Raw genomic sequence first — 14,071 nt, forward strand, 5'->3', positions numbered from 1 at the left:
ACTTGCTCATTATGATCTTTAATTTTCAAAGTTTCCTCGAGATTCGCATTGATTGTGCAGAGATTGGTATTAATGCGAGCCATTACTGGGGCGTTAGTCTTTACTAAGGTCCATTTTAACCTCAGCATGTCATTTGTTGGAACGCACGCCAAGGGAGCCAGTGTTGGTTCCTTGGTCAGCGAGCGGGGTTTGCCCCACCAGCTGTGGGAAACACAAATGGGGTTGTGGTCACTCTCTAGTCTTGGCTCCACCACCATATCTATAGGATGGCACCACAGCCTTAAACAACAGAGGACATAATCAATCCTACTTGCTGAGCGGCCATTATCAAAGGTGGATGCTCCCAGCGTATCTCCCTTTGTTCTTCCGTTCAGTGCCCTTAGGCCGCTTTCAAGGCAAAGTGCGTTTACCTGTACTGCTACCGTTGACCACCTTTTAATAGGGGGTAGCGAAAGTGCTGGGATGCCCCAATGTCGGTCCTCATCGGGGTCAAAGCCCCATTCAGAGTCCGAGTCTAGAAGGGGTTCGAATGTAACGTTGAAGTCCCCGGCTACGATCAGGTCCCTATTACACGATTTAGTTTCTATGAGGGTGGTTAGAATGTCCAGCTCCCTTGACTTTTTCCCCTTTGTACCCCGAAGATATATGTTGTAGATATCCAAAGAGCCCTCGTGATCGGAAATTAGTCTCACTAATTGGATATCCAGGGACCCCGAGTCGATCGCGACAGCGCTCGAGAATAAATCCTGGCGGGCCCAAATAATTAGTCCACCAGATGGACGGCCTTTCAGGCCTTTAGTTGCTGGGACATAGAAATTCAAATATCCCGGCATAAACCGAGCCTCAGAGGACCATGTTTCCTGTAGTAGGCAGACATCATAGTTATTAACAAAGCTAACCCATTCAGGTGAATCAAATTTATTCTTAATACCAGCCAGGTTCCAAGACAAGAGAGTGCCAGAATGGTTACTAGGCCGTATGGTATGGTGCACAGTAGTCTGGCTAAGTACATTTGCCCTCTCTCTCAGCCTAGGTGAAGACGACGATAGGGCGCTGGGTATTATATGCGATTCTAACGGGTCCAGGGAGGAGACAGCCTGGGCATCCATGGATATACTATCGTTTGCCCTCAGTGTCTTGGGAGGAAAGACAGTTGTCATACTATGGGATTGTCAATAACAAAAACCTGGGGTATAAAAATAGTTTAGGTTGTGGGCCTCTATTCCCGATCTAGGTCCGTGAGATGTGTATTCAGTAATGAACCTAGAGAGGCGTGGATCTTTGAAATTGACAATAATGCAATCTCCCTGGATGTTTTTAGATTGGGAACCTACCCATTGTACTCTTCTAGCGAAAAGAATCCGACCATTCAGTTGATTCGGGATTGGTCTATGGGTGTTGAGCCAATGACTTACTTTATTTTTTAGTTGCTCAAAGGATTCATTTTTATTAGTGGGGAGTTCAGGGACACCCGTTAATACCACAACATAGGGAAAAGATTCCGGTGGTAAGTGTATTTGGGTCGAGGGCGACCTGGGTACGTTACCTGGGAGGGCTATATCAACAGTCGTGCTCTGGCTCATTGGATTCATGATGTTAGTGCCCAGGGATGCTTTACTTAGCCAACCCTCCCGCCTCAGGGGCTGTTTGTTATGTAGCACTCCCTCCCGCCCTGGTGGTTGATGAGAATTTGGAAGTGGTATAGATGAATCTATACCTAAACCGATACCTGTGGTAGTTGGGACAGGGGCGGGGGGTGTGCCAGATGAAGATGGAACAGTGGAGGTAGAGTTTGCTCTATGAGTGCAATTAAATTTAGATATATCCCTAGTAGACAGCTTAACAACATTATTTAGCGAGCAAAAATTATCCAAAATAGATTGTTCCAATTTGTCAACTTTTGCTACAACAGTTTCGATCCTTACCAATAATGGGGAAATTAAGGATCGGACGATGCGTTCTAGTTGGGAGCCTATGTCATTAATATCAGATGGGAAGGTGACGTGTGTACTAGCGTCCATCATGGAGGGGCGAACACTGGTACTTGAGATGTCAGGAAGTACCATATTTTTAGATGCTTTGGATATTTTCGCCAACCTACCACCGACCATAACCCCGCCACTGTAAATGTTGCCGCTTTAAAATATTTACCGAATCTGAAGAAAATGTTTTGCAGAAGGCACCACACAAACAATGTTTTTCTTCAGTGGTGAGGACATTTTTTACTTTTTCCAAGGAGCAAACAAAGACCAATGCCACCTTCGTCACTCGCAAGATTTGCCAAAGAGTTCTGTTACGAGGAGATCCTAACAAAAAATACTCGTGCGGCACAGCAAGTATGATGAAACACCTAAGGACCCTTCATCCAAACAATCTTGCACGAGAAGAGTGCAAACAGATGAGAAACACTCCTGTTCTGTATCTGTAAAAAAGAATTACAAATAAATGTATATTAATAACTTTCAAATGTATACTATTCCATTACTGTACAAACACATATTATATAAAAACTGACTATGAAACTATAGCCCTGAACCACAAGTGTGACGATCATTAAAACACCACATGCATAGTGCATACTACTTTGAAGCAGTTCATGCCCTAAAGCCTACCTCACTAAAACACTACATGCTAACTGACTAAATGATTACAGTAGTATAAGGAGACACACTTGGTGACTCACAGGGTGTTTGCTAGAAGAGTATGAATTATAACTAGGGAATCGAAGGTGTGAAACACAACTGTGTAGGTGATTAGAGGACTGCATCCATACTGCATAGGCATTTAAAGCAGTCCATGTGCTAAGGCCTGGCTCACTGCATGACTACTTGGGTACTGACTGAATGATTATCGTACAGCAAGGAGAGTGCCTAGGTGAATTTATAAGTGCTAGGCTTTTCGCACAGAGAATAGATTAGTACTTGGTACTGAATGGGTCACTAGAGGAGTGCAAAGGCAGCGACAAGTGCTGGACTGTATGGATACTGACTAGGAAATTGAAAGTGTGAAAGACAAGTGTCTAGGTGGTTAGAAGACTGCATGTATAGTGCATAGGGGTTTGAAGCAGTCCATGTGCTAAGGCCTGGCTCAGTGTATGAATACTTAGGCACTGACTGAATGATTAGAGTACTGCAAAGATAGTATCTTGGTGAATTTATAAGTGTTTGGGTTTTATCACAGTGAATGGATTAGTACATGGTGCTGAATGGGTCACTAGAGGACTGCAAAGAGAGTCACAGGGTATTTCCTGGAAGTGTATGGATACTGACAAGGGAATTGAAGGTGTGAAATACAATTGTGTAGGTGGTTAGAGGACTGCATACATAGAGGATAAGGGTTTGAAACAGTCCATATACTAAGGCCTGGGTCACTGGATGAGTACTTGGGTACTGACTGAATGATTAGAGTACTACAAGGAGAGTGCCTGGGTGAATTTATTAGGATTTGGCGCTGTGAATGGATTAGTACATGATGCTGAATGGGTCACTAGAGGAGTGCAACGGCAGTGACAGGGTGTTTGCTGCAAGTGAACGGATACTGACTGGGGAATTGAAGGTGTGAAAGACAAGTGTGTAGGTGGTTAGAGGACTGCATGCATAGTGGATATGGGTTTGACGTAGTCCATGTGCTAAGAACTGGCTCAGTGGATGAATACTTAGGCAGTGACTGAATCATTAGAGTACTGGAAAGAGAGTGTCTAGGTGAATTTATAAGTGTTTGAGTTTTGGCACAGTCAATGGATTAGTACATGCTGTTGAATGGGTCTCTAGAGGACTGCAAAGGAAATGACAGGATGTTTCCTGGAAGTGTATGGATACTGACTAGGGAATTGAAGGTGTAAAAGACAAGTGTATAGTATGTCAGAACACTTTTATTTGAAGCAATCTATTTGGTACTTAGAAACTGACTAACTAATCAGACTACTTCTAGGACAGTGCTTAGGTAAAACCTTTAAATTTTCAGTTCTGCCACAGTGAACAGAATAGTACATGGTACTGCAACTTAGTGTCAAATCCTGACTCATTTTATCAATGCATAAGCAAAGACTAGCTTCTAATGCTACTAAAACTTGACAACATGAGAGGTTTTAAATTAGTTATCTGTCAGCAAATACACGATGTTACCAAATGCTTCTCTCACAGTGGTTCTCAAATGCACACAGACTCACAGTGTAATTCTAGACAACAACCACTATACCTAGGAGTTTAACAAAAATCATTCACTACTGTGGAAACGGTAAGCGAACTGCACACAATCTTCATATTTCATGACTGCACTTTTGTGTCAATGCCTGACTCATTTAATCAACACATAAGCAAAGACTGGCTTCTAATGCTACTAAAACTTGACAACCTGACTGGTTTTAAAACACTTATCTGTCAGCAAATACACAATATTACCAAATGCTTCTCTCACAATCCTTACCCAAATGCACACAGACTCACAGTGTGATTTTAGACAAGCAACACTATCCTAGGAGTTTACCAAAACTCATTCACTAGTCTGGAAGAGTTAATGGTACTGCACACATACATATTTAAGTACAGCACATCAGTGTCAAAGCATGACTCATTTAATCAACATATAAGCAAAGACTGGATTCTAATGCTACTAAAACTTCTCAACATGACAGATTTTAAAACAGTTATCTGTCAGCAAATACATGATGTTACCAAATGATTCTCTCACAGTGATCCCAAATACACACTAACTCACAGTATGATTCTAGACAAGCACCACTATCCCTATGAGCTTACCAAAACTCATTCACTACAGTGCAAGTGGTAAGGGAACTGCACACAATCTACATATTTCACAACTGCAATTTACTGTCAATGCCTGACTCATAAAATGAAAGCATAAGCCATAACTGTCTTCTAATGCTACTAAAACTTGACAACATGACATGTTTTACAACACTTATCTGTCAGCAAATACACAATGTTACCAAACACTTCTCTCACAGTGGTTCCCAAATACACACAGACTCACAGTGTGATTCTAGACAAACAACACTATCCCTAGCAGCTTACCAAAACTCATTCACTACAGTGGAAGTGGTAAGGGAACTGCACACAATCTACATATTTCACGACTGCACTTTAGTGTCAATGCCTGACTCATTTAATCAACGCATAAGCAATGACTGGCTTCTAATGCTACTAAAACTTGACAACATGACAAGTTTTAAAACAGTTTTCTGTCACCAAATACACAATGTTACCAAACGCTTCTTTCACAGTGGTTCCCAAATGCACAAAGACTCACAGTGTGATTCTAGACAAGCACCAGTATTCCTAGGAGTTTACCAAAACTCATTCACTACACTGGAAGTGATAAGGGAACTGCACACAATCTACATATTTCACGACTGCTCTTTAGTGTCAATGCCTGACTCATTTAATCAACACATAATCAACGCATAAGCAATGACTGGCTTCTAATGCTACTAAAACTTGACAACATGACAAGTTTTAAAAAAATTTCTGTCAGCAAATACACAATGTTACCAAACGCTTCTTTCACAGTGGTTCCCAAATGCACAAAGACTCACAGTGTGATTCTAGACAAGCACCAGTATCCCTAGGGGTTTACCAAAACTCATTCACAACACTGGAAGTGATAAGGGAACTGCACACAATCTACATATTTCACGACTGCTCTTTAGTGTCAATGCCTGACTCATTTAATCAACACATAAGCAAAGACTGGCTTCTAATGCTACTAAAACTTGACAACATGACAAGTTTTAAAACAGTTTTCTCTCAGCAAATACACGATGTTACCAAACGCTTCTCTCACAGTGGTTCCCAAATGCACAAAGACTCACAGTGTGATTCTAGACAAGCACCAGTATTCCTAGGAGTTTACCAAAACTGATTCACTACACTGGAAGTGATAAGGGAACTGCACACAATCTACATATTTCACGACTGCACTTTAGTGTCAATGCCTGACTCATTTAATCAACACATAAGCAAAGACTGGCTTCTAATGCTACTAAAACTTGACAACCTGACTGGTTTTAAAACACTTATCTGTCAGCAAATACACAATATTACCAAATGCTTCTCTCACAGTGGTTCCCAAATGCACACAGACTCACTGTGTGATTCTAGACAAACAACACTATCCCTTGCACTATATGAAAACACATTTCTTCATCTAGAAGTATTACTACATTTTAGTATAGAAACATAACATAACTCATTTCACAAATTCATAAACAATGACTGGTTTCTAATTCTACCAAAATATAAAAACTGCACAGTTATCTCTCTACAAACACATGAAAAACACAAATGCCAATCACAGAATGGTTTCTACATGCACACACATTGTAGAGAAAAAAAGTACTCCCTAAACTTTAGCAGGAAAAATACATTAGTCTGATTAAAATCAAAATAGTCCACATACATCCCCTCACAATTAAATAACTCATCTTTCAAGTTCTTTTGTAGATTAAGGAGTATATCAATCACTCACCATATTTTCTTTTACATAATCTCTGCACTGTGCACCTCTCAGCAAAAGCAAAGAATGGAAAAGTTTCCCTTTAATTTTCCACACATATACATGTAAACATCAAATCACAATCCTTCGCACATAAACTCAAAAGCAAACACACATTTCTATTGGTTAAACATTTCAAGCCTTTCCAACTGAAATACATTTCAACCCTTCCCCCAATCTGCCTTCTGCCTGTTACCATAGAAACAGGTCATGGAACACTGCACTGAGCTCACAGGTCACAAGTTCAGCACACAATGTTCCTACACAAGACACGAAGGGTGCTTGACTTTTCAACATATCAGCTTATCATATATAATGTTCCTTACAATCTGTTTTTGTTAACCAATAACAATCATACCTTTAAAAAACAAAAATATACACCCTACCTTTCAGTGTAGAAAGTTGTTATACAACCAATGATTTCTTGTCGTTTTTCAAAAAACGTTGCAGTGGATCCGCGCACCCACCGCAAGAGAATCCGTGCATCCAACGCGATAGGATGCGCGCACCGTGCACGCATTTCGCCGCTTTTTTTTTTTTTAAAGGGGGGCCCCAGGGTGACCTTCTGGGACCCCCTAAGCACCTCTAGAGGGTCAGAGTATTTCCACTCTGACCTCTTTATATGTTTTACGCACTTATTCCCCTTGCTTCTTCAGCCTCGCTTCTACCGAGGCAGAAAATGGCCGCCAACAGTTCCTGGTTTCGAATGTAGAGAGACGCTCGACAGCCAATTAGCATTCAGCGCGCGATCGGGAGGGTGCGCGCTCGGTTCGGGGAGGGTTCACGTACGGTGCGGGTAGGGTCCGCGGATCCTCCACGGCCATAGATATCACTAACTTTTTTACCCTAAATTTCTCAGGAACTACTGAACAAATTCCCACCAAATATGCAAAAGGCACGAGTCCGAACTGAGGACTACCTCTTTGCCAAATTTGGTGTCATTCCGTTCAGCGGTTCGGGCTGTAGCTGCGACAACAGATCCTATGGGAAATTGCATGGGGAAAACGTGTTTTGGGACCCCCCTTTTTTCTCGGCCCCCGCTTGACGAATCACCACAAAAGTTTCAGGGTAGGAGCGGAGCGGAGCTGGCCAAAAGTTTGGAGAATTTCGCGAAGATTCGTCAATCGGCGCCAAAGAAATTCCCAATAGAATGTTGCGGATTTCATATGGAAAATAGGTCCTAACTATAACTATCTACTGGCAACCGCCAGTAGATAATAAAAAAATATATATATATATATTATATATATATATATATATATATATATATATATATATATATATATATATATATATATATATTATCTAGCGGCGGTTGCCAGTAGATAGTTATAGTTAGGACCTATTTTCCATAGGAAATCCGCAACATTCTATTCCCAATAAGTCTGGCGCCGGTTGACGAATCTTCGCGAAATTCTCCAAACTTTTGGCCAGCTCTGCTCCGCTCCTACCGTGAAAGTTTCTTGGTGATTCGTCAAGCGGGGGCCGAGAAAAAAGGGGGGTCCCAAAACGCGTATTCCCCATGCAATTTCCCATAGGAACTGTTGTCGCAGCTACAGCCCGAACCGCTGAATGGAATTACACCAAATTTGGCAAAGAGGTAGTCCTCAGTTCAGACTCGTGCCTTTTGCATAAATGGTGTCAATCCGTTCAGTAGTTCCTGAGAAAATTAGAGTTAAAAGTACATATATATCTATGGCCGGGGAGGATCCGCGCACCCTACCCGCACCGTAAGCGCACCCTCCCCGAACCGAGCGTGCACCCTCCCGATCGCGTGCTGAATGCTAATTGGCTGTCAAGTGTCTGTCTATATTCGAAACCAGGAACTGTTGGCGGACATTTTCTGCCTCGGTAGAAGCGAGGCTGAAGAAGCAAGGGGAATAAGTGTGTAAAACATATAAAGGGGGCAGAGTGGAAATACTCTGACCCTCTAGAGGTGCTTAGGGGGTCCCAGAAGGACCCCCTGGGGCCCCCTTTTTTTTTCTTTTTTTAAACGGCGAAATGCGCGCAGGGTGCGCGCATCCTATCGCGTTTGGTGCATGGATCCTCTCGCGTTGGGTGCACGGATCCAAAAACATGGAAAAAAAATATATAAAATAAAGTTTTGAACATAAGATTTTGAAAAATATAAAAAATATGTTTGAAAAACCCATTCAATTCAAATAATATTTTTTAATTTTTAAAAGAATTAATTGAAAAAATAAGTTTAAAAAATGGTTATAAAAAAGTATTTAAAAAAAAACATAATTAATGAAATTGACACACTGAATTGGAAAAATATAGAAATCCAATCAAAATCATTAAACATGATATCTTTAGAGATAAGTTATAGATAGGAATTAGCATTTAAAAAACCTTTGAAATTCACTGAAAAAACCATAGGTTTCATGCACGTTATAGTTAGGAATTGGCATTTAAAAAACCTTTGAAATTCACTGAAAAAACCAAAGGTTTCAGGGGCGTTATAGTTAGGAATTGGCATTTAAAAAACCTTAGAAATTCACTGAAAAAACCATAGGTTTCAGGGGCATTATAGTTAGCTGGACATTTCCCTCATACAAAACCCTAGAAATTCCCCTTTTATAGTTAGTTCAGCTAACTATAACTCGCGCCCCCGCAATGCACTGCTGATGACGTCACATATTACATCACTCATGACATGGTCAGTGACATCACTGATGACATCACTGATGACATCTCAAATGACATCACTGATGATGTCATCCATGTGATAAATTAGTGCATCCTCTCACACCCTAATATAACCTTTGATACACTGACTCAAAATTTCAGACGGCCATTTTGAAAACCATAGATACTCCAATACCAATAACTACATACCCACTCATTAACTCTTAGGAATACATACACCTCCACTCACTCACCTGTACAGTCACTCATACTTACAGTCACTCCGTACAAGACTATCATATGCATTTATACACCTATATAGACACTCACACACCGCCAATCATCCATTGAGGTACTGACACACCTAGTCAGTCGTGCAAATAATTAAACACAGTCCAATTTACTCACCTATACAGTTAAACACACTCAAGTTCACTTACTCATAAAAATAGTACCACATTCTTACGCTCTTATACAATCATTGATACAAATACACACTCATCCATACAGCCACTCTCACAATCACACACTCCTACATATACCCACTTATATACTCTTACACACATATATACTGCCTTTCACATATGTAGTTAGTCACATATGTACCACTGAGATATACATTCAATCCCTAACACACCCATACATACACTCACCCAACCATACAGTCCATCACAGATGCACTCTTAAAACCATGCACCCATAGAATCACCCACTCACACATCTATGCATAGAGTCACACACACCCTACCCACACAAACACTCAGGCACCCATACAGATACTCAGACAACCAATCAATAACCCATATAGACACTCATATAGCTATTCACAAAACCATGCAGCCACTTATACACCAACACACAGACACATACAGACATTCACACAGTTTAGTCACTAGTCTGCAGTAAGATACATTTAATGACTCACTTATAGAGTCAGTTACGCACCTAGAAAATCATCCATTCATACACTTGTACACCCACTCATTCTTCAACAGACCTTTCCCTATATATATTAAACATATTAAAACTGTACAGAAACACATACTCACTGGATGATGTCATCAGTGATGTCACTGACCATGTCATGAGTGATGTGGGACTCAGCCTCTCTTGGGAAGGTTCTAGAGGGTGCTGGGTGCTGATTGGCTGAGTTTTCAGTTTGGTCCTTTTTGTAAAAGGAGACTAATAGGCTATAGATTATATGGTTGCTACCATAATTGCCTATGGAAAAGTACTATTTACTAATTTGTTATTTATGTACAGTGGGACTCCCACTACGACGACGGGGAATGATTCAGGCATGTGAATCTATGAAAGATACCAATACTGGATAACTGTAGTTTCTGGTAAGTAACTTGTTTTTTTCTGCAATAGTAAATCGATCTGGCAATCAGAAATGTCCACGTTCTGATTCTGTATTATAGGATTTGGAGCTTCCTCTCATAAATTTTTTTTTTTGCAACTTTAACTTACACTCATGCTTGCAACATGTTTTGTGAATCAGGACCTAACCTAATTCACAAGGCAGTTTACTGTTGTCAGGGTAGGTTGAGATTGCAGAACGTGAATTTGAGCTAATAAATCCCAAACAATGATTCACATAAACAACATCTGCATAATATTGTTACCTCTCATTGCACTAGAGATGACATTTTCTATGTTGGTGGAATTCCTGCATTGCTAAATCCAGTAGAGGGGTGGGGGTGGTGGCTGTTCCCAGAGAAGTGGCTACCGAGAATATTGGGATAACCCAAAAAGTAGCAGGTATTCAAAAACATTCCCCATAACTTTTCCTACGCATTTGCTCACCTAAGTACAATCCAGAAAAGCTTTGGAGGAGGTATGCAAATTATATCAAAAAGTACTCCAAACCGCCCCATATTTTCAAAGGGAATAGGAAAAGACTTTTCTCTAAATGGAAAAATGTTTTGTGCAATGAGAAATTAAGAAAATAATCAAATTTGCAAAAGTGCATTTCCTTCATGCTTACTCCAACAGACAATCTGTAAATTTAGGTACAGTGGAGAAGTGAAAGGACAGAAATATGTGAGTAAATGCAGATTTTTGAGACATACTCATTGAATGTCTTTGTGTAATTCCCAAAATAGGAAATCTACGCAAATCCTCTCTACATGCTTTTATCTTTCTTGTAATGTTCTACCCTATTAGATTCAGAGGCTAAAAGACAATATCAATACCACACAGTCTTCAGCAAGGCGGATGCTAGCTGAAAAGGAAGTTATGCTGATAACATTGACAAGCAAAAGACACACATTTGTGTGTCTTTTGCTTTCTCATACTAAATGCGCCGGGTATGCCCAGACGTGGCTCCCGGGCTCACCATGCCACTGGGTTCAAGCTAGCCTGGCTGACATGGGGTGATACCCCGATGCTTGTTTCTCGTCCAGGGAGGACCTAGCTTGGCAGTTCAGGCTGAACTGTTCCCATGAGGAGCTGGGTCAAGACTGATTTGCATATGGCTGGGTCTAATCTGGGGTGGCACAGTGAGCAAAAGAACAATGGATTTAACCCAGATCTCTTGACTAGGGGTGAATGTTTGATTTTTTGTGCATTCCCTCCATCATTTGTGTGTCTTTTGCTTTGTCACCCTAAGAGCGCCGGGTATGCCCAGACTGGGTTCCGGGCTTACTGTACCACTGAATTCGAGCTAGCATGGCTGATGAGGGGTGATACCCTTGAACCAGTCCCAGGATGCTTGTTTCTGGTCCAGGGAGGACCTAGCTTGGCAGTTCGGACTGGACGGTTCCCATGAGGAGCAGGGTCAAGACTGATTTGCATAAGGCTGGTTCTAATTTGGGGTGGCAGGGTGAGCAAAATAACAACAGATTTAACTCAGATCTTTTGACTGGGGATGAATGTTTGATTTGTTCTGAATTCCATTCATCATTTGTGTGTCTTTGTTTTGATAACATTGACAAAGCAGAAATTCAAAAAGGTATCCAACTTTGAATTATATGCACAATTAGACAATTTGCCCTTAAAACTGACCAAACTTTTTATTTTGTTTACCAGTTTTATAATTTATATAACTTATTAAACAATATAATAACTAAACAGTAGTTTTAGGTCGAAACAGTGCTTCAATAAACTGTAAATTCCTTGAGAATTCCTGTGACCATAAAGATAACATTGATTATTTGCCCAAATTAAGGTCGTTTTTTTTTTATATTTCAGGTAAGCCAGAAGGACATCTTTGAATACTATGGAGCAGATGAAAATGAAGACATCACTAAAGTTGAATTTGAAAAAGTATCCCTCAGTTAGGCAAACAGAAATTAACCTGCAGGCATCATCTGAAAGAAGGCGTTCTGTTTCACAGTTTTCCAGTAGCAACTATTGTACTGAACTTCCTGCACCAGAAAGCTTATTTCTCATCAAGTTCCTTTAAGCAAAGCTACTTTTACTTGAGAAGAAGGCTGTGGTAATGCCTGTGAGAACACCATCTTGAAAAGACTCTGACATGATACACAGCGTTGAATCTTGAAGTGCATTCAGGTTTCTAGTTCAAAATTCAATCAAACTATGTGTCAATTTCAGCATCATTACAGACTTTGTTTACTTCTTATTGTTGGCCAATGTCATTGTAGTGGAGCATTTGTATAGCAATTCATACTCCTGATGAGACCACAAAGCACTCCAGTGTTAATCAGTTCTTCCTATGGGATGTGTTTAGTTGGAAAGTTAGTGGATGTGGTACGTCAAACACACAAAAGGTGACCCAGAGTAACTACCAGTGGCTGAGATTAATTCAAGTATTCCATCCATCAATTTTTTGTATACTTCGTTGGAAGTGGTAAGGCCTATGGGAGATGCTGTCTATTGTGCATGACTTTTTAAAACATGCGGCTTGGGGTGTTGCAAAGTCTGAAATGTGTGAGGGAACAGGCACAGCTTCACTCACATATTTACCGGGTTTTATATATCATAGTCTGCATCTTGTGCTTGCAATGAGTGGAACAGCCAGGTCTTTAATGGCTTCTTAAATCGGGGATTATTGTCAGTACTCCTTATTCATGAGAGAATTGACTTCTAGAGCTTGAAAGTCTAGACAGCGAAGGAGGGTCTTCCAGCTCAGGTCTCTTTGAATAGAGAGATAATCAATAAGAGGGCAAGTCTATAGCAGGGATATCTTGTTTGGCGAATGCTTGGGAGTTTTTGTCGACAGAAGAGTTATCCAGTCCTATGGATTGCTGGTGAGCCATGCATATTGGTTTAAAGATAATCCTTCCCGATAATGGGAAACCGGTGTAGAGAAAAGAGGCTAGGTGCGATGTGGATCCAAATCTGTAATTTGACAGTTGTCTGCCAGCTATATTTTGAATTCTCAGTAATTTCCTGTTTACATAGGTGTTTCAAGATAGCATCCATCAACATAGTCAAGATGATTGAATAGTAATGCAACAATAGTCTGGTCCTTTTGCGATGATCCTTAGTAGGGGAAATGTGTCAATGACATCTCATCAGGTGTAAGCTACATTTAGCCACTTAGATTAGTTGCGGTACGAGTGTTAGTGTTGAATCCATGATCACAGCAAAGTTCCTCACTTCAGGCGATTATAGAAGCGAGGGCCTCTGTTCCTGAGGCATTATGGTCAGGGGATAATTCTTCTCGTTGCAATATGCAAGAATCTCCATTTTAGATGAGCTGAACTTGAGATAAGTAGCAAACATCCAGGGACACATTACTAAACTTTCACGCACCGCAGGGCAGCAAACAAAGTTGCAGCACTGCGTTGCATGATAGGGAGAAGTCAGAAATGCTCCATATTAACAAAGATATGGATCTTGTCTGCTCTCTCCTTGTGCTACCACTCTGTGTGCTGCCTAGCGCCAACGCAGGCACCTTTGCACCATACTACAAGGATGTTTGTGTTACAAGCAGGATTGTTTGTGTGCAGGAAGGGAC

General features: G+C 40.8%; 1 protein-coding gene across 2 annotated transcripts in view; it reads left to right on the forward strand.

The window, feature by feature from the left end:
- LOC146805455 (granulocyte-macrophage colony-stimulating factor receptor subunit alpha-like) overlaps positions 1-12,803 on the forward strand; it is a 409,263-nt gene extending 396,460 nt beyond the window's left edge. For both annotated transcript variants that reach the window (XM_085622687.1, XM_085622685.1), the window contains one exon: positions 12,340-12,803. In XM_085622687.1, coding sequence (XP_085478813.1) covers positions 12,340-12,429 — 90 coding nt within the window. In that variant the 3' untranslated portion in view covers positions 12,430-12,803. The remainder of the gene's footprint in view (positions 1-12,339) is intronic.
- Positions 12,804-14,071: the final 1,268 nt, after the last annotated feature.

The sequence above is a fragment of the Triturus cristatus genome, chromosome 8 (genome assembly GCF_964204655.1).
Source record: "Triturus cristatus chromosome 8, aTriCri1.1, whole genome shotgun sequence".
NCBI classification, from domain to species: Eukaryota; Metazoa; Chordata; class Amphibia; order Caudata; family Salamandridae; genus Triturus; species Triturus cristatus.